Source organism: Plectropomus leopardus, chromosome 1 (assembly GCF_026936395.1).
Source record: "Plectropomus leopardus strain MGB_pleo_1.0 chromosome 1, ASM2693639v1, whole genome shotgun sequence".
Lineage (NCBI taxonomy): Eukaryota > Metazoa > Chordata > Actinopteri > Perciformes > Serranidae > Plectropomus > Plectropomus leopardus.
Genome location: NC_142176.1, coordinates 39,171,166 through 39,196,307, shown reverse-complemented (window position 1 = coordinate 39,196,307; position 25,142 = coordinate 39,171,166). Strand labels below are relative to the sequence as shown.

The following is a 25,142-nucleotide window of genomic DNA, read 5'->3' as shown; positions in this document are numbered from 1 at the left end:
ATATAGTATGTTATCAAGAAATCACAAAGAATTACGTAGTATAGTTTTTGCTACAGAAATCACCAAAAACTACACAGTATAGTATGTCTTCCAAAAACCCCCCAAAACCCCTAACAGTACAGTGTCATCCAAAATCCCCCCAAAAAGGATGTAGTATAGTATGTCATTCAAAAATCACAAAAATCAACAGTAAATTATGAAAAAACATCTGTAGTATTAAAGAAGACCCATGATAACTGAGGAAAAAAGTTACCAGGAAAGCACTGATGCAGCCATGAACAATATCTATCTATCTATCTATCTATCTATCTATCTATCTATCTATCTATCTATCTATCTATCTATCTATCTCTCTCTATATAAACTATTAGAAAATATTGTCTTAATTCCTAGATAGTACAGAATGATGATTTGGCTGTTACTAACATAACCTTTGGATAACTGCAATTGTAACTTGAATTGATGGGTAATAGAGGAAATTTTCTATGAAATTCTAGTCTACTTTCTGTGGAAATACAGTTATTTCAGAGGGAGTACCAACATAAACCAGTCACAACTACTACTACTACATTTATTCGGTCATCATACCATTGAGTAATAGTCTATTATATCTATAATGAGAACAGTGGTATTAACGAGCTCTAAAACATTGATTTCATCATGGCCTCAAAATAGTCTGTTGAGGCTCAGGAGGTCTTTACAGCTACATTGTCATAATCTTTTTAAATAGGCTGAAAATCATATTTTCAAAAATCTAATTGGCTTAAAGTTTGAATACTGTGGAGGTGTAATCAATAAGAACTATAGAGTGTAAATGCAGCGGTTAAAAGTATAGGCATCTGCAGATATTTTTGTAAACATGTTACTGGTATCAGAAATGTTCACATCAGTATACCCTCACTTTTTAGTCTGTCTTACTGTTGCATGTATGCTAATGTTGTGCTATAAAGCATATGTATGCAGATTACAGAGTGCACAATTACTCACCGTGCGAACAGCAGTGATTGGCGTATGACGCATTTAGGTCGCAGAAGTGGCACTCAAAACTTTTTTTTTTTTTTACTCTTCAGTTTCTTCTCTCAGATGCAGTCATGATTCAGCACAGTCACTGGTGCAAACAAATGAATTTATTGAGAAAAAAACAAAAACAAAGCAAATACAAAACACTTACGTAACTGTCCAAAACTCATCACCATCTTGATGATAAAAAAAACACATGTTCGGTTTTATTTCTTTTATTTTCTCAGTAGCTGCACATTTTAAATTTATGTGGTGCTTTCTTTGACAAAAAGCAATAAATGTAATTAATCTATCTTTATATTTACAAATGATGTAAAAACATTAACTTTGTTCACAACATGTCTGCACCTGCAACACAACATTTAAGAAGCTGTTTTATGGTACAAATGAATGGTGGTGGGGAGTGACAGCTGCAGAGAGAGAAGTGTAGCATGAAGCATCATCCTTCACCAGTCTGTGTGGCTCAGGCTCGGCCCCTCTCTACTGAGGAATAAAAAAAGAAAAAGCATCCCTCTTTAGGAAATCCCCACTGTCTTTACAAAAAAATAAGAAAAAGCCTGTGTGTCTTACCTTTCAAGCATCATCCCACAGTGGACTGAACCCTCACCTGACCGCCAAGTCTCTTTATTTTTAAAAGCTGAATTGTTGCCCTGGCTTTTAAGAAAATAGCGTGTTTCTGGAAAGCTGCAATCTGGGAATCGACTCCTCTGTCGACTTTCTTTCTTTTTTTTTTAAAGTACCCGCAATCCTTTGGTTTTTTCCAGCATGACAGCAAGCCATCAGCTCCTATTAGGATTAGTGGCCTGACATGTTTTCACACACTCCTACCCTTTAACTGCTCTCTGCCGACAGGCTCGGCTCTGCCAGCGCCGAGAAGAATAAAAAGAGCATGATGAGAGCGCTGCTGTGTCTTCCAGCAGAATACAGTGCCTGAAATGCCAGGAGAAGCCAATCGGCTTTTTGGAGGATTGCAGGGAGGCAGGGTGGGTAGTGGTGGGATGAGGTTAGGACACATGACTTTTATATTTATGCCATTTGCTGTGCAACAAAGCGTTTCAGCAGAAAACCACTGCTCCCAGCATCACCTCTGTCTCTACAGCTCCCTTCAAAGCCACTAAGCTCCATGGTGGCACATTTCACCGCAGAGCCAGGCACGGTAAGATGGTTCCTCCCTTTCTTGTTTGCTCCCTGATTCAGCCCTCAACCCTGCAATCATCCCTCTTATAAAAGGTGAAAAGAACAGGTCCTTTCCAAACACCTCTTTCCCGTCACCGCTTTATTATTCCCTTCTCCTTCTCTTTACTCAAATTGTTCTCACCGGTTTCATAACAGCAGGAGTTTTCGAGTTTAGGGGAAAAAAAACCATCCATCAAACTGATGTAAAAAGGAAGGCAAACAACAGGAACAACTTCACAACTTGGATGGTAACTGCACACTTATTATTTTCCAGCAATTTCAGTCCATTTTCCTTCAATCAGGAATAATTTAGCAAGGGACAATAGGTAAATGCGTGTTTAAAAGGCCTATGGCATGTGTATTACAGCTCAGAACTATATGTTAATAATCACTATAAATCTCCTGCATCCTCCTCTTTCCGTTTGTATTTATTAAGCAGTCACCTTGGAAAGCCATTTGACATAGTTTGTATTCTACCGTGAAATCATCTGTTAAAATAGTCTCTCGCAGCCGCCACATTTGGTATGCCTGAGGAAGAGCGCACGTGGAACAGAGCAACAGAGCAAGTATTTCCTCCCTCCCGCAGTCCGCACGTCCGCTCCCATTTCTTTGTTACAAAGCTGTTTGAATTTTTGTGTACCCTCCCCTGGGTGAGGAGGAACGCGCAGCGGAGGAGCGCGGATGAGAATAGGAAATCACATGAAGACGAAGGCGCAGTAGTAAGTAGAAAGCTTGATGTCTTACAACCCACGGAGCATTGAAACTTGAAACATCCAACCAATACAGAATTACTCAACCCAGTGAAGGACACATTACCAGAAGAAAAGAAGAATAATCTCACCCTGCAACCCAGTGCTGGTCGGAGCACTTTTTTTCTCTTACAAACATTGACAGAAGCTGTGTACAGCCAGGCAGCGAGAACACAATGTGTCCACTATATACTGAAAATCCAGACACACGGGCTACTCAGAATGATCCCACTCATCTTCACTGCCGCATCATGGAACAGCTCAGAGCAGGATATAGCAAGAGTCCTTTGTTTATTTACAAAGAATTCATTCAGCAGCAAGGTGCTTAAAAATACATTTTATGTGGCATTGATTCGCTCAGGTACAAAAAATAACCTGGCCAAAATATTTTGATTTCACATTTGAGGCCTTCAGCTGACACTCATCCAGAGCAGCTCACAATGAGTGGTAGAAAATAGAGGAAATTTGGGGGTTTTAGCGGCTGTGACTGGAACAGATTTTTCTGACAGTGAAGCTAAGCTCCATCATGATGAGTAGCCCGGCTACAAAGTGACGTTCTGAAGCCTTTAACCTGACTGGCAGGTTTGATAATGTCTGCTCCTGCAAAATTTTGTCGTCTAAGGTAGAGGAAGTGCAGAGCGACAGGCTCTTTTCACAGGGACACTTTCATCTGCCACCATGCTGATTGACGGGGCTCATCATCCAGTAAATACAACACCTTCTGTGTCAGTGAGCGAGGGGTGTGGAGAGATCTCTCTGTCAGTCAGTCTCTCGCTGTTTTCCTGCCTCTGCAGTCGCTGAGCATCCGCTAATTGATTGTTTTGGGATGGCCCGCTCTCAGGGTCCGATCAGTTTTGACATGTGTGAGCTCAGAGGTCGCTGGCCTCGGCTCGCTCGTACAATGCCCGCAGCTTCTCGAAGCGAGGCCCCCACTCCCCGAGAGTCTCCTCCCTCCTCCCCTCTCCTCCTCCTTCCCCACTGCTCCCTCCATCCAGCCCTGCCGAGCTGAAGGAGCTGAGGGAGCCGGCGGGCGAGCCACCTCCCTCTGTGGAGAACACCTGCAGGGAGTCAAAAGGCCCCGTGTCCGGATGCTGGTCGGCATCGCGGATGATCTCGCACAGGTAGCGGGCCAGGTCCTGGCTGGAGAAGGACAGGGAGCGGCGCGCTAGCTGGGAGGGGCGGGCCTGGCCCTGCGCAGGGAGTCTGGTGGGGGGGACGTCCCTGCGGAGGCTGGTGGTGGTGGTGGCAGTGGAGGTGGTGGAGGCTGCAGAGGGAGGCAGAGTGGTGGAGCTGGTGGTCCGGCTGAGGGAGTCCAGTGGCTGGGCGGAGGGCGGGGCAGGGGACGCCTGGTGGAGGAGGTGATGGTGGTGGTGGAGTGGAGGAGGAGGGTGGTGCAGGGCTCTGGAGCGGCAGTACTGCACCGACTGCGCCGGGCTCGGCTGGAGAGACTTCTGCAGCTCCGCCATGTCGTAGGCGTTCTAACCACACAAATATACACGTTTATTCACACACACACACACACACACACACGGAAAGCAGAGGGAAAGTCCCAGTTAGAACAGAAACTGCAAAAAAATGAGAGCAAGCAGAAGAATGAGCCAGAGTGAAAGACAGAATGTTTTTGGGGGGAGATGAGGCAGAAAAGAATGAAATATGACAGAGAGAGAGCAGAAAAATGAAGAGAGAGCAGAAAAACAATCAGCTCTCCCCATAACATTTACTGTGAATGTTCCACCTATTTAAGTTTCCAATCTATCTCCATTTACTGTCTCACAGAAGTCATCGTAATTTTATCGTATGTGAAAGTGTGAGAGGGAGGCCGAAGAGATAAAAAAATATGAGTGGAGGTGATTGAGAAAGGAGATGGAGGGTTTCTCTCTTTCTATCCATCTCTTATATGAACTGCTGCGCTGGGGTTTAGGAGCCGCCATTACTTTCATATATACTCTAACAGCCTATCACTTTAGTGCTAATGTGATTCCACCAAATCTGTAACCACGGCAGCAGAGACAAGATAAAAAAATAAACGGAGGGATGTAGGAGGAGGAGGAAGAAATGATACGCACAGAGGAGGTGTGGGTCGCTTTGTAAAACTGATTATGTGATGAGTGGAAAGTGCTGATTTTATTCCTCCAGAGAGTTTTCAAACAAGACTCTTGAGAATTAACTGCAGCATCTGCTCTGCTATAGGTGATCAGGACCGTTTGTGTGTGTGTGTGTGTGTGTGTGTGTGTGTGTGTGGGGGGGGTGAGAGAGAGAGAGAGACAGAGAGAGAGTTTTGTATGTTTGGCTGTAGGTGATTTATAGTACAGAGGACAGGACTTTTAGGGTTTTGGGGGGACTGACAAGGTGTCGCAACAATCTGTGTATGCAAGTCATTTTTCTACTGTGTGTATGTCTGTGTGTGTGTACGTGTTGCAACATGTGTTTGTCTCGATCAAAGGCGTGATATTATGCAAGCTCTTAAGTACTGTTGAGTGCTTGTGGGTTATAGTGGCTGTTGGAGAGAGGAGATAAGGATTTTGCGTGGGCCTAATTAAAACACTAGAGCGTGCGTGTGTGTGTGCGTGCATGCATGCACGCACACACACACACACACACACACACACACACACACAGAGTGAATAATTCTATTCCAAACTGAATTGACTCGATCCACAATAAAACTGCTACCTTGCATCCACGACTAAGCATTTGCAAATAAAAGCTATCTTAAAAAGAGTGCAGTTGGAAACATTTCACCGGCATGACAGCACAGAGTGCAACATTCAGTACAATAGTGTATCACATGTAACATTGTAGGCCTATGCTTGCAAGAAATGTGGGTGCGTCAATTTTGTTTACATAAATATGTTAAGTATGTTCATCAAAGACCTTTTTTGCATTACAAAGGTGATACTCTGATGGACTAAAATAAGTCTTTGATATAAAAACTGATAAAAATGTATGTTTTGTTTTTTCGTTGCCGAGACGAGATGAGACTAAAATGTTAAAGTAGTAGTTAAAAGTAGTGGTGTATTGGACCATATGAGCAGTATGCACTGTTGGGAGGGATACTTTTAAAAAATCCATTACAGATTACTGAAGAAATGCTATAAAATGGAATTTGTAATGCATTCCATTAGTTACTCAAACTAAGTCATGTTTTCTAAATACTTTGGATTACTTCTGGAATACTTCAAAATCAATCATCTAGCTGAGCTCATTTGTGTCCTGTGTTTTCCTGTATTAAACACAACAGCATGAACAAAAACAACACCAGATATGCAACTGCACATAGTTACACGCATTGCACACAACACCTATTGCACTCACCCAGTAATAAAAACACATACTGCACACGCCCAGTAAAAACAAACAAACAAAAAAAAAACCCTTTAACTTCATGACTCAGCTGTTTGCAGAGCTTTCCAAGCGAGCGATAGGAATAAATAGAGACAGGGCGTCGGCCAAAAGTCAAGCTCAAAGCAGCCAGCAGCCAGTTAACATTTTAACTGAAAACAATAATATCGAACTGGTGGTGGCTCGGGTCACGTTCAGTTAGATGACAGTGTTAGAGCAAATAAAACTAGAACAAATACCGTAATTCCTTTCAGCAATCTATTTTAAAGACAGTAACTGTATTTAGAATATCACCAATTTAAACTGTAACTGTAGCAAAATACAGTTACTCATATTTTGTGTTCTAAATACTTAACTTAGTGACCAGTGTTACTTTAATTCCCAACCCCGGCAGCTTGAGATCAGAGCACCCTTAAATGGTCAGTGCCGGATTGTTTTGCTAGCTGGCAAATAACCCTCACACCTGAACAGCCATTAGAACAAGTTGCGAGTTGATATTTCGCAGTAAATAAACAGCTGTGTGTGTCTGACTGAATGGTGAAGCTGTTGAATGGATTTGTTATGTTTTTTTGGTTGCAGCTGTGGCTGTTACCTTGACAGGCAGGTCTGTGGCAGGGCTGAAAATCCAGTTTTAATCATTTACTCTGTCAGAGGACATGAGTTTAAACCTCCAGACTAACATGTTGCAGTTTTAGACAGAAACTCACACTGAAATAAAATACATATTTATATATTTAGCCTCTCTACAGAAAACCCGGGTACAAATATTTGTCTAGTTATCTCAAATTATTTATGGTCTGAAAGTTTAAGATGTTGAGCTTTTCAAACTATCAGGAGTAAGAGTGTGCTTCAAATCATCCTTTAAACCTGTCAAAACCTTGCTAGAGAAATGCAAGTTTGCAAATGTTTAGGAATAATATTCATTTGTAGAAAAACTTCCAACACCTTTATAAGCCCAATCTAATTAGTTTACAGTAAGCAAAACATTTTGACTGAAAGTAATGACTAATAGTTGATTAAAATGCAATTAGGTTTTGTCCACTAAAGTATGAGATCACTTAAATTTGACAAAAACTAATACTTTTGCTAATGATTGAGAGTATCTCAAAATTACCATTGCTTCTGCGTTAAGGTGAATTTATCCTCCTAAAACTAGTCTTTAAACCTTCCTTGTAACTGTGCACGACACGTGTGTGTGCGTGTGTGTGTGTGTGTGTGTATGTGTGTGTGCAAGCGGTGTACCTGGTCCTCCTCCCCGCCTCCCTCCTCGTCATAGTTGAGGACGTTCTCTCGGATGTCCTCCCAGCCGTCGTGGTGGGCTGAGACGTGGTAAACGCCCTCTTTGAGGCCTTTGTAGCTCCTCCAGCGAGTGTAGAGGAAAATGCCCAACAGCAGCACTGGAGAAAAGACAGAAAGTTGATGGAGACTAATCAATGCAGGCATTAGTATTACAATCTCAGTGATTAAAATCCTGCAGCCAGTTAAGGAATGGCCCCAAAGAGAGGTGCTGTTTGATGGAGTTGGCCTTGAGTAACGTTTGCCAAAAAATGTGAGCAGAAATGTGATGAGTTGGAGGGTTCAACTGATAATGATGTTTTAGGGTTCAAGCTAACAGGAGTTATTTTACTGCTGCTCTTTGGCAAAATATATTCAAGGATTTCAAGGAGTGTTTGCAACAGGTACCTTTTTACTCAAGTGATGTGTTGGTGGCCAGAAGTACTTTACACACACACTTCAGTCAAAAACTTTCCAAGCAACACCCCCCTTATCTTATTCTATTTACTGGTGGAAAGGAGAAGTCAAAGACTCCCGGGGTTGGCGAAATTGAGTATCTGTGCGTCCCCAGGAGACCAGTTCTTCCTGAGCCGCTGTTTTTGGAAGCTGAATTGACAACAACAAACAAACTGTGCCCAAGACTCAACCTTATTCACTTGTTGATATGGTAACTGTGTTAGCAAACAACCTATTTACAACTCCAGCCGATACGGAACAACATTAGCATTTATTTGGAGTCGTGTTTGTGTCTACAGCACTTTTTTTGATGCAACAAGAGAGCAATTAGTCGAGCAGTTAACAAAAATGGTGGTGGTTAAATGATGAGAAGCTGCAACCTGAGGTGGAGTGCCAGGTAACCAGAAATCAGAATCAGAAATACTTTATTGGTCCACAGGGGGAACTGTGGTTTGTTGCAGTCACTCTGATGCCAGCATAGAGAATTATAGCAAGTAGAAATAAGTGGACAAGAATGTAAAAATAGAAATGTACAAATACAAATACAGTAATAGTAACCAATTAGTACAATATGTAAATATTGAAACAAAATTAAAGATTAAAGTGTGTATAATATGCTGTGTATGTAAGTGTAAAAATCTAAATTTGAAAAAATACAGTAACAGACAATTAGCACTAATATGTGAATATTTAATTACAATGTGGATACTATGCTGAGTGTGTAAAGTGTGTAAAATATAAAAAAGTGTGTAAAATATAATAATGTGCTTTATGCTGCAATACAATGCATAAAACTACTATGTAAGCTCATAATAAAAAAAATAAAAAAGTGTGTGCAAAGCTACAATGAACAACAGAGAATGTTGTTATTGTAAGAATAATAATAACAATAATAATATATACAATACAATATAGAGCTGGAAGAATATATTGCAACTAGATTTTCTGACAGCCTTTCAAGCTTTTGAAGGGTAAAACTTGAAATGCAAAGTATGTAGGCAAGAATTTGTTTACCATTTACCAACTTCCCACATGGCAAACGACTTGAAATGGGTAAGTGCATAAAAGCTATGGTGACCATTCTGCAGTTATCTGGGCAGAATGCAGAAAATAAGCCTCTTCACATGGCTATAATATGATATGTATATCTCTGCAAGGCCCATCACATGCACAGTAGCACAGATGACTCCAGCTTGTCAACATCAACCAAGAAAACTTTAGGCCTGTGAATATGATTTAGGATACAGGGTTTCATCCCTTCAGATCCCCCATCCATTCCAATAGACAAATCTGCTCTAGGATGTCTAGATCTATGACTGCTGCTGTCTGACTCCACCAAAATGCACAAACTTTTTTTATCGGATGTCTTTAAGGTAATCACAGTGTTCCATGTTATCTATAGTGGACTGCAGGAGAGCAAGCCCCTTTTTAAAACAAGCATGGCTAACTGTGAGGAAAGGAGGAAAGGCCAGGCACATTTAAGTCTATAAATCATATTGTTAAAGTACATAATTTGAACATAAGACATTAGAGTGTCACTGGAAAATGAACAGGAAAATACTTTAAATGGGGAAATAGTTACTGACACAATCAGTTATAATGTATTCTATTGATTATGATCACTTCTATCTATCTACACATATCACTTCACTTCTTTATAAAAGAACAAAAACCCAGAAATTATTGACATATGACTGCATTTTGAGTACAAATCCATCATTACAAATCATATAGTATTGGAACATAATTGCGTTCTGAATGGGTTGAGAAACCAATAAAAACTCTGGAGCCAGGGTACACTGTACGTAAAAGAGACACCGCTATGCATGTGTTGTTGGCAAAATATGACAGAATGACAGACACGGTTATAGAGCAAATTAAGCACAGTGCAGTAGTAACTTTCACCACACACATTTGGACGTCACAGCAAATGGAAGCTTACATGACAGTGACTGCCCATTTTATTACACATGACTGGCGACTGGAGGAAATGAGATGGGGGGAGAGTCACAATGCAGCAAACATCGACTGAGCAAAGTCATGGATGCTTTTGACATTCCAGGAGAAAGGCTAGTGGCTGTCGTACTGTTTAGGCATTTTTTAAAAATGATATTAAAGTACAGATAGATCTGGAGCACAATTTTTGTAAGACAAACTTCTTACTTTAAAATTCATATGAGGAATTAAGATGGTTTATGATATGGAAATAGTGCTTGTCAAGAGTTTTAAATTTGATTTAATTGAGAAAAAAAGTCTGCATTTTCCAAATTTGAATAAAGGAATATGCTCAGTATGTGCATCTATCACAGGAACTTTTCTTTAGTCTATTTTTTTTCTCTCTAAAACAACATTTAAATTATGCTGGTCTCCAGTGACTCCTGGAATAACAGTAATGACGCATTGTGTTGCAATAGTAACATACTGCTTAAAGGTTTCATTCAGTTTCCCCTCTATAATGTTGGTCAGTGACTTAATAGAAGAGCTCGACATAACTGGCTAAAACATATCAGATTTCCAATTATTAAAGACTATTACTCACATGAGGCCACTTAAAATGCAGATTCTTCACATCCTCATTCCCTTACAATTGCCAGTTTCTCTATGGTTAAAGGTAATTATAACTGTGTGATTGGATGACAGGCCTCGCAGGCGTAGAACGTTAAGTTATCGCCACTGAAGGCAGTGCTGACAGCGTTTGGTTGTAAATTACATCCGTAGATTCAAAGAATGCTAATGATGCCCTGACCAATGGAATCAGACACAATTTGTGGCCTGACGTTTGATTAGAGCTACTCGTGTTCCCGCTACTAATTGACAGCTTTAAAAATGTGAATTAGTCACATTTAACGTGTATGCTGATGTCAGGAGGTGTTAAGCTACAGAACTCAGGAGTATTTGCTTTAAGTTTCACTTCAAAATGCTGAAGTGATTCTGTTCAAGTAAAAAGCAGATCACATGCATCACACACCAACGGGCACACATGCACACTTCAACCAATCTGCATATATTTCCCTCTCTAGCATTGCAGTGACCTTTGCAGATGTGTAACAAATCCCCAGTGTCTTGTCTCATCCCTTTCACCTCTTGCCTTAGTTAACACTTTACAATTCAGTAGCCCCTCCATATTAACCTGTTTTACACCAACCCACCCACACACTCACTGTTCTCTCTGCCATTATTTTTTCCTTTTAATTCAGCTGAGCTTTTTTTCCCCTCTAATCAAACAGCTGAATCAAAAGCACTTTTTCCCTGCAGAACTGCAATAGGAGCAACTTGTAGAATCTGGTGTGCAATGTTGAGATAATATTTAATAATCCACGACCCCATATCATTAATTGAGCCTGACTGAATTCTTTTTGGAGTCATTCTCCTTTTTTTTCAAATCTATTTTTGAAAACACTGCTCTATACATAGGAGAGCAGTGTTTAATCACATTTGAGAGCAGCAGCATTCACAAACCGCAAACGAATTCGACTGGCAGTGCTATAAATACCCTGCCTGCTAAAATCCTATTAATCTGAGGTAAGACATCAATGTGAAAAAATCTGCGATTTTAAACAATTCAAATGCATCTTTTTAACACTTAGTGCTCCTGTCTCTCCTTCTTCATCAACCTCTGCTTTTTCTTCTCTAATCCACACGTATTTCTTCTACATCACAACTAAAACCTGGCAGCCAATCCATCATGTAAGCACACCAACAGACAGCACTCAAACTCCCCGTGAATTGATAACACCCCATTAAACAGCCCACCCTCTGACAACTCTGTAAGAGTAAATTCACTCAGCCAGAAACCAGCTGCACAGTACAAGAGGAAAAATCAATATTCATTTACTGTCAACTTGTCCCCCTCACCACAACTCCAGTGTCTGACAGATTTATAAGATGAAATTGTTTCAAGAGATTCACTGTTTCATTTTTAGAGTGGCATTATGGCTTTTAATGGCAGCGAACAAGAAGTAGGGAAAAAGATAAACTGTGAGACAGACTTTGTTCTGGCAGGAGACGTGTCTGACTGCGGCAGAGAGTGGCCTTGATGTTAGAGAGGCAGTGAATTGGCAAAAACAAGGTCACAGGTTCAGCCCCCTGCCTCGACTGCAATGGTCCTCATTTACTGTGGGGTGCCCTGAGCTTCCCAGAGACAGACAAACAGTGTTGAGGAGCAGCTGGTCAAACAGCCTCAAGGTTTCCAAACTAATGGATGATATGAGGCTTGATTCCTTACTGCTGGATCATATTAAATATTATAAATGAGCTATCTGCTGACAGAATGAGACAATGACAGAACTCATTATTTAATAAATTGATAAATTAATACAAATACAAAAAAACAAAACGTACCATTTCCATCCACCCAAAAACTGCAAAATGCACAGCAGCAAAAATCAAAGCAAAGCAAGTCCCTGTTTTGTTTTGTTAGCATGTGCAAGAAGACACATATAGTATCTCACAAAAGTGAGTACACCCCTCACATTTTTGTAAATACTTTATATCTTTTCATGGGACAACACTGAAGAAATGACAACAATGTAAAGTAGTCAGTGTACAGCTTGTATAAGAGTGTAAATTTACTGTCCCCTCTAAATAACTCAGCACACAGCCATTAATGTGTGAACCACTGGCAACAAAAGTGAGTACACCCCTAAGTGAAAATGTCCAAGTTGGGCCCAATTAGCCATTTTCCCTCCCAGATGTCATGTGACTCATTAGTGTTACAAGGTCTAAGGTGTGAATGGGGAGCAGGTGTGTTAAATTTGGTGTTATCGCTCTCACACTCTGTCATACTGGTCACTGGAAGTTCAACATGGCACCTGGAGGATCTGAAAAAAAGAATTGTCGCTCTACATAAAGATGGCCTAGGCTATAAGAAGACTGCCAACACCCTGAAACTGAGCTGCAGCACGGTGGCCAAGACCATACAGCGGTGTAACAGGACAGGTTTCCACTCGGAACAGGCCTCGCCATGGTCGACCAAAGACGTTGAGTGCATGTGCTCAGCGTCATAGTCAGAGGTTGTCTTTGGAAAATAGACGTATGAGTGCTGCCAGCATTGCTGCAGAGGTTGAAGGGGTGGGGGGTCAGCCTGTCAGTGCTCAGACCATACGCCGCACACTGCATCAAATTGGTCTGCATGGCTGTCATCCCAGAAGGAAGCCTCTTCTAAAGATGATGTGCAAGAGAGCCCACAAAGGTTGCCACTGGAATCCTCTCCACTCCCCCATGAAGACATCATGGGGTTGGTGGATGTTAGAGACCTTGTGCTCCTCCTCCTTCCGTTTGAGGACGCCCCACAGATGCTCAATAGGATTTAGGTCTGGAGACATGCTTGGCCAGTCCATCCCCTTTACCCTCAGCTTCTTCAGCAAGGCAGTGGTCATCTTGGAGGTGTGTTTGCGGTCGTTATCATGTTGGAATACTGCCCTGCGGCCCAGTTTCTGAAGGGAGGGGATCATGCTCTGCTTCAGTATGTCACAGTACATGCTGGCATTCATGGTTCCCTCAATGAACTGTAGCTCCCCAGTGCCGGCAGCACTCATGCAGCCCCAGACCATGACACTCCCACCACCATGCTTGACTGTAGGCAAGACACACTTGTCTTTGTACTCCTCGCCTAGTTGCCGCCACACATGCTTGACACCATCTGAATCAAATAGGTTTATCTTGGTCTCATCAGACCACAGCACATGGTCCCAGTAATCCATGTCCTTAGTCTGCTTGTCTTCAGCAAACTGTTTGTGGGCTCTCTTGTGCATCATCTTTAGAAGAGGCTTCCTTCTGGGATGACAGCCATGCAGACCAATTTGATGCAGTGTGCGGCGTATGGTCTGAGCACTGACAGGCTGACCCCCCACCCCTTCAACCTCTGCAGCAATGCTGGCAGCACTCATACGTCTATTTTCCAAAGACAACCTCTGACTATGACGCTGAGCACATGCACTCAACGTCTTTGGTCGACCATGGCGAGGCCTGTTCCGAGTGGAAACCTGTCCTGTTACACCGCTGTATGGTCTTGGCCACCGTACTGCAGCTCAGTTTCAGGGTGTTGGCAGTCTTCTTATAGCCTAGGCCAGGCATGTCAAACTGGTCCACAGGGGGGCCGGTGTGGCTGCAGGTTTTGTTTCCAACCAAGTAGCAGCACACCAGACTTGACTCATTTAATCAACTGATCTCCGTCTTCAGACAGTTGATTGGTCAAACTGTGTGCTCTTGGTTGGTTGGCACAAAAACCTGCAGCCACACTGACCCCCCTGTGGACCAGTTTGACATGCCTGGCCTAGGCCATCTTTATGTAGAGCGACAATTCTTTTTTTCAGATCCTCACAGAGTTCTTTGACACCAGGTGCCATGTTGAACTTCCAGTGACCAGTATGACAGAGTGTGAGAGCGATAACACCAAATTTAACACACCTGCTCCCCATTCACACCTGAGACCTTGTAACACTAATGAGTCACATGACATCTGGGAGGGAAAATGGCTAATTGGGCCCAACTTGGACATTTTCAATTAGGGGTGTACTCACTTTTGTTGCCAGTGGTTCACACATTAATGGCTGTGTGCTGAGTTATTTAGAGGGGGCAGTAAATTTACACTGTTGTACAAGCTGTACACTGACTACTTTACATTGTGGCAAAGTGTCATTTCTTCAGTGTTGTCCCATGAAAAGATATAATAAAATATTTACAAAAATGTGAGGGCTGTACTTACTTTTGTAAGATACTGTATATAAGCATACGGCAATGCAATTTTAAAAATAAAATCTATTGATGGATTCAAGCGATTTCACTGATAGACACATGTTGGTGATCAAATGGCACAAACATAGTAATTCAGCAGCAAAAGGCAAGAAAGAAGAAGACGGCTAGCTAACATTAATCTAAGTGATGCAGGTTTTAAAATAGTTACATACAATGCATTTTGGGCAAAAAGAGTGGGCAAGCTTGTAGCTTACTACATACTAAATTTAAATGAAATGGTTTCCAACACTGAAAGATGATTGCAACGATATTCATCCTATCCTCTGATTGATATTGAAACACAAGCAGTCAGGTGATAATAAATACAACAATGCTTTGATTTGAACAGGACACACACACACACACATATATATAATATATATATATATATATATATATATATATCTCAACTAATCAACTATTCTTTGAAATCCCTGCTACATACAGTTACTTCCTACAACCTACTACTAACTAATTGACTTGACTATTTGCAGCCTTGCATTAATATCAGTGATTTTTGAGTTCCAATACATTTTATCTGTTCTGTTTGATTATATCACTTATTGAAAATAATAAGATTTTATTGTTGGGTACTTTATTTATTTCTAAACTCTGTACTTGGCTCTAATTTAAGCATTTATTTCATGTAAAGCAACTCTGTTTTGAAACTTGCTGTATAAATAACATGCTTATTTATTAATACATCAAAATATACTGTATCTCCAGATTCTTAAAAATTCCTACTTTGGAATAGCCTGCACTGTAAAAAGTTGTTCTCTTTCAGTGTGACTGGCACATGGCTGATTAGGTTAGAAATCAAGATGTAGTATAAGATACATACACCCTAGGATATGTGGATGCTCAAACAAGCAAAACACTTTACATGGACTCCATTATGACTTTCTCTCCCTCACTTGGGTGTGAAAATATACAGCAAAATCCAGCATGTGAACAAAAACACACAATGAAAACTGATCTCGAACTGCTGTGAGGATGACCGTACCATACTGCAAGAACCAATATGCTCTGTGAATTAGAGCTTGTACCTATATAAGGGGGAAAACAGCCTATAGATAGACTGAAGCAAAGAAACTGCAAATATAAGAGGTCTGTTACTGCTTGGTGTAAGGTGGAGTTTATGTGTTTTTGTGTGTACACCCCACTCCCATTTGTACTGTGTGCCTGTGTTTGTGTGCGTGTTTGTGTGTGTAGAAGTGGCTAGTGTGGGCTCCATGGGGAAGTGAGCGAGGAAGCTGGAGGTCAGGGCATACAAGATGAATCTGCCCTGTTCAAAGGCCCTCTCTAGAGGGCAGACAGAGAAATGGAGAATTTGATCGGCATTGTGTGTATTTGTGCACGCGCGCGCACGTTTGTGTGAGCAAGCCTGAAAAGAGAGATTATGTGTTTATTTGTTTACACTGCCTCCAAGGTCCTGTGGTCTCTTTGACCATCACTCTTCTTTTTTTTGGGGGTTTAACTTTCTCACTCTTTCCGCTTAACTTGTACTCCTTCCTTATACTTACCCTCTCTCAGTCTAACCTCCTTTAACTAGATTTTTTCTTGGCTTTTAACAACAACCACCATGATAGGTCAAACCCCTAAGCTACTCCTGAACCTCCAGAAGATGCCTTGGGCTATCTGCACCACTCTAGATTTTACAAACTCCCCCCCTAAACCAATCCACTTCCAAATGTCATTGCCACAGTCCTAAAAAGTTCCGGAGCTGTTTGAAATGATCCAGTTTTTAAGGAACACATCCCAGTTCGCAATGACTTTTGCACACATTTTTAACTACAAAAGGGAAAATGTCTCAAAAATGAAAAGACAGATGTCAATTGAATGTCCTGCCGAGGCCGCTAAAAACATCTAACACTGCTCCTTTATTTAAGAGCGGACGCAGAGTGAGGCAGTGTGCGGCTAACTGATGAGCAGGGAAATCCATTGTATCTCGAGCAGTTCAAATGGCGGTGAATGAGTGTGCTTGTAATGGGATTTCCAGTCAGACAATCAATAGCCAAGCTGCATCGCAATGAGATCAGAGTCTATGAGTACATCAACACAAGTCAATAATATCATATGGATTTTAGCCTCATCAAACTATAATTCTGTTTACTGCAGTCATCTGTTTCTGCAAGCTCGATTTATCACTGCTCTGCTTCTCCCTGTTCTTTTCTCTGTGCCATCATTTGACCAACTCAGGATTCTTTAGGCCAGCGCCAATACGTTTCTGCTAATAACCTGCTTAAAGTGTAATGACCTTTTCGCAGGTTTCTGGATTAAATGACTATGTCTACGGGAAAATGATAGAGCTGAGCAATATCACCGACTGCTTATAGGTGTTGAGTTTCTTTCAAGCTCCCACACTGTTTAGGAGCACAAACCATCACTCAATTGCAGTCTTCGCACAGACTTTCATTCCAAAAGTAAATGTGTCCCCAGCGGTTTTTCTGAATTTGTGTCACCGTTTTAACTCAAAGGGCAGTAAAGCTCTCCATGGAAACCTAATATAATACTCCAAAGCCAATATCTGTCCAATATATCAGCTTAGTCCACATCTGTTCTCTACCTTTTGCTCTATTGTTGTTTTCTCAAAGTAGCTGTGCTAAGTGTCACTTTCTATCTTTTCTTCTCTCCATTGGTCTCGTTATCAATCTAATGGTGTCCTTCTTTAACACACTGCTCCTCTTCTTGTAAATATAGTCTCAATAGTGTAAAGCTTGTTTCTCAGCTGTGCTCTTACAAAGATGTTGCTGTGAGTAGACCTTTATACTGACATGCACACCACTTTCAGGGACATGTTAAACTATAGCACACAAACTGGCAGGAAGGGGAACTTTTGCACTGCAGGTGTATGGTTTCAGAATAGGTACTTCACAAAGCACTAATAATTCTCTGTGTGTATTTTCCCTATATACCTCACATCGGCATGCGTCTCAGATTGCTGAACTTTGTTGTTGTTGAGTTCAGGTGTATATTCACATCCTAGGGCATGTGGATTTTTAGTTTGTCCAAAGCAGCTATGGAGGTGTTCAGAGATGCATTTGGTCACATTACTGTTAAAATATAAATGCAATGAGTGTCCAGTCCAAACAGCAACTGCAGAGATGAATTATCAATGGACGGTTAAGTTTTGGAAAATGTACTCTCATCAAAAAATGTGGTTGCAGATTTGCAATCTGCTGTTAGCGCTGTTAGCTTGTTTACTTTATCACATGAATGTTAATGTCACACTGAGCCCCGTTCAAACTGTAAAACTTTGCATGAAAAAAAAAAAAAAACACAAAACAAATCACCAAATATTTGTATTAAATAGCCAAATCTAATTTGACTGATGTAATTCTGAGTCAGGTACAGCTCTATTATTTTCCTCAGGAGTTGGTTGAAACCAAAACAGAGCTAAAAGGAGAGTGAGTAAATCACAGTGCCAAACGAATGCTGATATAGCATCTGGTGGATTTTTAAATGGCCATCTGTTAAGGACGGTTTTGTGGATACCTGGCCCTTATGGGACCTGATAGGTTGGGCCGGGTTTGGACCAGTATTTGCAAAACATGTTTGGATTCAGGTTGTGTTTAGCCTATGACAGACATAATATCATTGTTGTGCTAATTCTTGTTTAGTGCGGGGCTTTGTTATTTATGTGACGACCTACGAATGCAAAGGCTATTCCACACAGGAAAATATTCAAGTAAGTTACTGGAGGATGTGAAAAAAAAAAATGTCATCAACTAACATAACCTGTCTTCAGTGATGTCCCAAGCAAGCTCAGTGTACTTGCCTGCACCGTTCTGGCCATTCTAGCTAGAAGCAGCAACGGCGAGCAGAGCTTTAGGGTTACTTGGAGAGTAATTCAGTGGACAGGGCAGCAGTAGATGTTGCATTGGATGCTGTCATCTTCTACGAGAACTCCAGATAAATCAAGATGAAGATGAAGATTAAACATATGCAAACATTAATACTATCATTTATAACTGCTAATAACATTGCATAATCAGCTTTACTGGCCAAGTATGCTTACACAAACATAATGTGTGTGTTTTAAAACAAATCTACTGATATAAACCTATATAAAACAATACCTTTTGACGGTCATTTACAAGGTGCTACATGTGTAATGATTGTATACAGGCAAGCTGTAACCATGGTAACAAGAGCATGGCAGGGAGAAACTCTGCAGCACATTAACTGTATCAGGCTCGGGTTGGGTTGGGACAATAAAAAACAGAATGCATGTTGGGTTTGGTTAGGGCTCAGTTACTACTCTGTCAGGCATGGGTCGAGTTCAGACAGATCATATGCACCCAAAGCAGCTTGTTTCATTTCCATCAAGTGGCAATCAGATCAAAAAAGAAAGTATCCAAACATGTGGCATTCATCTTTCAATAGGATCTGTTTAAAAAGGACCTATTGTGCTTTTTCTTATTTTCTGTCCTTTACACAATGTTACAATGCTGGCTGCTGATACTAAACATGGCCAAAGTTTAAATAATGACCATTGAGTACTGAGTACTCTGTTTCAAAAGTTATTTTCTACTTTCAAGACCAGCTGACATCAGCTAGTGACTAATTTCTTTTTATGGTCATCTGCTCCAAGCATATGACTGCAACTACTCACATTACTTAGCCTATACTGCTACATATAACTACTTGCTTACATCAGCCAAACCTAATCTTAGTTGCCAATATTACTTATTTTTTGTGGTTATCAGATCATATTACTGCTGGAACATGTCTGGTGTGTGAGGACTTTGGTTTTTAAGCTTTTATGGGTGAATTTCCATGGTAGAATACGTTACAGTCATTCTCCAGCTACAATGACAGTGTAGAGAGACTGAGATGGGCTGTTTTGGGACCTACTTTAACAGACAGATGTGCAAAAACAGAGCATTTCAGTCAGAGGTTAGACATTTTATACATTATTGTTTGTTATAGTGGCAAAAAGATCCAGCAATTGTCTAAAGAACATTCAGATAAAACAACTGGTCATCAAAAGCCTATGATGCCAAGACAAGTGAACACTGGGATGAACAGCAACACACAAGTGCAGAGAGAAGCATCAACCCACTGACTTTGGGCAGTTGGGGACTGAGCAGAAGTTTTCATCCTAACAAAAAAACCAAACACCTGCGACCTGAAATCATCCAAAATACCATCAGCAATCATGCTTCCTACCCTATCCAACACATTCTCTATGGTGCTTAAAAGCAATGCTGCATCACATATACTGTATGTGTTAAGAGAGAGAGAGTGGGAGAGAAAGAAGGAAGGAACGAAAGAAAGTGCCTCTCCAATCACCTTCATAAAAACCTCCAGTTACCCAAGACACACACCCACACACGCACACACAGACTCGCACACACCAAACCCTTAACCTATAGTCAGCCCGCAGAGTACATTTCCCAGCCCCCCACACGTTAGCAAAAGCATCAGAGTCATGTTTCATAGAAAAGTAGATAAACTCCACCATAAGGCACGCAGAGATCATTCTCTTCAAAATGGCTACTGGGTCTGTAGGACCCACAGCCCTGATCTTGATTCTGCGGCTCAGCCACATAGCCAGCTTTGCCTGACTAAACAGGAAGTTCAGCAGCACAATGACTGCCCTGAGTACACAAGGCCCAGGATGAAGCTCCCCACACAGGAGGTCTCCCAAAACATCACACACAAACCCTTGAGGAAACACAGAACACCAGTGACTCTGACAGTGGTCAAAAACATGGCTAACACTTTCAGACACTCCACATGCTGGCCCCCTCTAGCTAACCTCAGGGTTGTGCAGCAGCTTCTGTGCCGCCTGGACCCGAAAAGCCACGATTTGTCTCTCAAGGTCGATCAGGCCCTGCCCCCTCTCTGGTGCAGGCAGTTAGAGCACTACAGCCTTCAACCAGTGATTTCCAGACCAGAAAAAGTCCACAATTTTTTTCTGGATGTCTGCCAGGAAGCCACTGGGAGTATTAAGAACAGCCAGTTGATGCCACAAGGAGGAACCCACCAGGTTGATAATGCACCCTCCCCCTGTAAGATAAGTGAGGTAATAGCCACTTCCACCTAGTCAGCCTTGCCACCATTTCCTGCGCTACACCCTCCCAGTTCTCACTGACCCACCTCCCTGTGCCTAAATACACCCCCAGCAGCTTAAGGCCAGCCTCGCCATACTGCAGTCCACCTGGTAACTGTGGCAAAGCTCGGCCCCTCCAAGTCCTACACTGCAGTTCTTCACTTTTGTCCCAGTTCAACATGGCTGAATCAACCCTCTGATACACAATGAGGTTGTCCTCCACTGCCTAGATGTCCTCTCCATCCCTGACAAAAACGGTCAGATCATCTGCATAGGGCAGACACACAGATCGGCCTGTCAATCCCAATCTCAGGACAAGCACTTGGCAACCATTTTGCAGTCTACAGAAAGCAAAGCTACAGGCCTCCAGGTCCTGAGCTTGCTTAAGTCCCCTTTCTTTGGCAGGAGAGCCAGAACTGCCTGCTGGCAACTCAGGAGAAGCTTCCTCACCCTGTTGCACTCACGAACAACACGAAACACATCCTGACCAACAATGCCCAGAATGCCTTAGAAAAGTCCACCATCAGACCATCAACCCCTGGGGCACGGCCTGGAGTCACCTGGGAGACTGCTTTGGACAGCTCACCAAAGGTCAGAGGGGAGTCCAGGTTAGTTCGTTGTGTTAATGAAAGCTGGAGAAGATCCTCCAGCAATGTCTCTGTACACACAGGGTCACATAGTTCAGAACCATACAGTTCAGAATAAAACCGCAGCAGGACAGCATCTCCCCTATCACATGTGACATGCCTGTTTGCTAACCGCAGACAATGCATTTGCTCTTGTTCCTAAAACTTCTTCTCCAAGCCAAAGAAAAAGGAGCTAGGAGCATCCATTTCTCTCAGCATGGCAAATCTAGCTCCCACAAGCATGCTCTTTGTTCTGTCGTGGAGGCAAATCCCCAGATCCTTGGGCAGCTCTGAAAAATTCTTTCAGAGCCCCCCACTATCACTCCCCATCAACTCAACCTCCACCTGCCCAATGCTCCAAAAGTCTCAAGGGCCCATCTGGACTCAGTTGTGGAAAAGGCAGTATACTGCTGACAGAAAAGCCTTATCTGGGCCTGACTTGTATCCCACCACTGAATCAGGGACTCAAACTGACCCTCTCTCTTCCTCCAACTCTCCCAAAACTCTTAAAAAACTGGCGCAAAAGATGGCATCTTGTAAAAACTTTACGTTAAATTTCCAATAAGCAGAGCAGCGGGGCCCTAGTGAGATAACTAAATGTGCAGCTACAAAATGGTGATCAGTAAAAACAAACTGGGCAGATTCAGCTTTCTCTAACCTGTTGCTATGCTGACTGAAAATATAAAGGCGGTCAAGCCCAGCTGCACTTACCCTGTCCTTCAGCACGTTGACCCAGGTAAAATGCCTTGCTTGTGGGTTCGCCATGTGTCCACTAAATCACTGGCCCCTATTACATTCCTTAAAGCAGCTGCAGACCCAGGATGAAGCTCCCCCCACTTCTATCCACGGTGGGGTCCACAGTGTAGTTCCAGTCACCCCTAACACCAGCGCCACATCAGGGTTCAGAGCTTACAGCCTAAACAACACTATCCTTTCCCTGCCTGTATTAGGAGCATACATGTTAATGAACACAAACTCCCTGTCCTGGATGCAAGCGCTCACCAACAGCAGCCTGCCTTTTCACACCTCCCTCTGAGAGAGGACGCTTACCCCTAAACCTGGAGAAAACAGGATTGCCACCCCTGCACTAACATTTGTGCCATGACTCATTACCAAGCTCCCCTCCAGCTGAACCTCCTGTCAGCCTAATTACCAACATCACTATTCGTCTCTTGTAAGAACATGACACTCACATTTTTATGTTTAACATATTTGAAAACCAACCCCTTTTTTACCCCATCTCTGGTTCCATTAACATTGAGGGAGCGTACACATAGGACCTCCATGAGAGAGAGGAGGAAGAAAAAAAAAACAGAAACCAGAAGAGAAGCCCCACTGGCAGATGTGATCCATGTGACTTATTCATTTAACGCCAAACTAAATAATAAACTTTTCCTCACATTAGTGACCCATTTATTCAAACAAAATGTATTCCTGGGTGTCATCAGAAAAGAGTCAGTACTCTTAACAGTGTGACTTGTGGATCTCAGGAACTTCTCTTTGTCTGGGAGGAACCCCTTCAGAGAAAGCTCTTTTTGTTTTTTGTCACTTTCAGGAACTGGCTGAGCTCCTTCACTGTATACAGCTTGTCCTTTCCCTGCCCCTCCACCTCAGAGTCAGATACTGATGAGAACTCATCATCTGTCCCTCCACCCTCAAGCTCCATCTGATCCTCCTCCACCTGCTGGCTCCCCTCACTCACTAGACCACATCTCCGCCCTACAACAAGGGTCTTATCCTGAGCCAATAGCTCCCCGAGGGCCCCCCCTGTTCCTCCACTGTGTCCTTCACCCCCTCCACAGGCCCACCACCCTCACTCACCTCTCCAAAACCCTCACCCAGCCCCCTCTCCTGACTCTCCTTGCTCCGGCCCTGGCCCACTCTCACCTGTCCGCCTGGCTCCGTCAATAGCCGCCTGCTCGTCCGTCTCCTCCACCCCGCCTGTCCCTGCCCACTGCTCCGCCTCACTCACAGCAGGGCCCTCATGTGTAGCCTGCTTTAATTTATGTAAGGCTTCTCCCTCTGCATACTTTGCATACGCACACGGGAACCTCTTGTGTCCGATGTCCCTGCACTCAAAACACCCCTGACTGTCAATGTTCGTGTAAACACCTGTCTTTGGAGCCACAGGACATGCTTCAGCCCTGGGTCTTTACACCCAAGAGTGATTGGCTTGACCCGCTGGCAAACCTCCCGAAATGGAGAAGTTCTTTTGCCAGAGCATCGATTTTAATAGCAACCCTCATAGCCAGAGCTGACAGTGGCAACATGGCTACCATAACCCTGTTTTGCCCAGATACCACTTCTTCAGAAACACCACCACAGCTTTATTCATCCTCGATGCATAAGACAGATTATTGCATCAAAACATCCTCCCCCGTGATGCTGCTCTCTGGTACACACATCACTCCATGACGGAGAGACATGCCCCCCCCCCAAATGCGAGGCCATGCTGATCGCAACACATCGTCTCCCCTCCTTCCCAAAAAAACACTATAACCCCCCTCCCTGCTCCATCACCCAACGTGTGTACCACTTAAACCACTAAAATAGAAGAAAACTCATCTCAGTGTGCAAAAAGAAAATAAAGAAAGGAAAAAAAAACTAACCAAAGGAAAGGAAATGGACGAAAAGCTTAGCGCAAACCCTGCACACACCCCCCTCCCCAGGAAGGAGTCAGGAAGACAGAGACGGAGAAAGAAAGAAAGAAAGAAAGAAAGAAAGAATACCTATTTTTCAGTTCATGGGGAATTAGGTCATGGGTTGTAAAAAAAAATCCTTAGATATAAGATAGACACACACTAACCTGAACAAAATATATATATATTAAGTTCTCAGCATAATTGGGAATGAAATTCTCCAATTTTAGAGCACAAACTTCCATCATTAAGACATTACCTCCTGAACCTGTGTTGGTCAAGTCCCAATAGGAAGTCATAATGATGGTTCTCACAGGGTACAAGAGCAGCACAGGAACACTGGGAAATGATTTCATTTAGACTGTAAATGCATTTGAAATTATGTTGTGTATATTTTTACTTTGTGGAAACTAAGCTTATTTCCTTAGTGAGGAACTCAGTTTGTGGGTGACTCAAGATGAAGAGTTAACTTGGTTTATTTGAACTTTGTTGAAGTTTGTCACTGATGCAAGTTTGCTGGACTTTTGCCTTTGACCTATCTTATTAGCTGCGATTATGAAGATAACATTTCTCCAATCCATCTTAACTGTTCACAAGGACGCTAAATAAATGAATCCAAAATGGTGCGCTTTTAAATGCCCCAAAGGAATCAATCAGGAAATAACTTCATTGACTTGTGCAAAGATGTTCTGCCTGCTTTAAAGTGCCTCATCTGCCTGAAATATAACTGAAGTTCTTTTTAAAACTTTTCTTTTTAACCTCATTGAGAAAAATATTTATTCAAAAGATAAAGTTTAGCAGGGCAAGGGATAGTACACTGAGTTAATATAATTTACAAGTAAGTAACCTAAGTGTGACCCAGGTTATTTTCTGTAGTTATGAATTACAGTTGTCCCCTAAACACCTCACCGGCAATCAGCTGACATTACAATTTAGCGATTTTCTCTCAACCTCCCATTTGCCGGCTACGGCAGTGGCAATAACAGTTTTTATGTCCAGCAGCTCCACATCACAGCCTGTAACAACAATATCACACAAGGCTATCGTTTCAAAATCAAAGAAAGCA

General features: G+C 42.3%; 1 protein-coding gene across 1 annotated transcript in view; it reads right to left on the bottom strand.

Annotated features, from left to right (window-relative positions):
* Positions 1-1,114: 1,114 nt before the first annotated feature.
* The window catches only part of LOC121943534 (neural-cadherin), a 398,280-nt gene continuing 374,252 nt past the window's right edge, over positions 1,115-25,142 (bottom strand). The window contains exons 36-37 of the mRNA XM_042487073.2: positions 7,530-7,684; positions 1,115-4,423 (exon numbers count right to left, since the gene is read on the bottom strand). Coding sequence (XP_042343007.2) covers positions 3,815-4,423; positions 7,530-7,684 — 764 coding nt within the window. The 3' untranslated portion in view covers positions 1,115-3,814. The remainder of the gene's footprint in view (positions 4,424-7,529; positions 7,685-25,142) is intronic.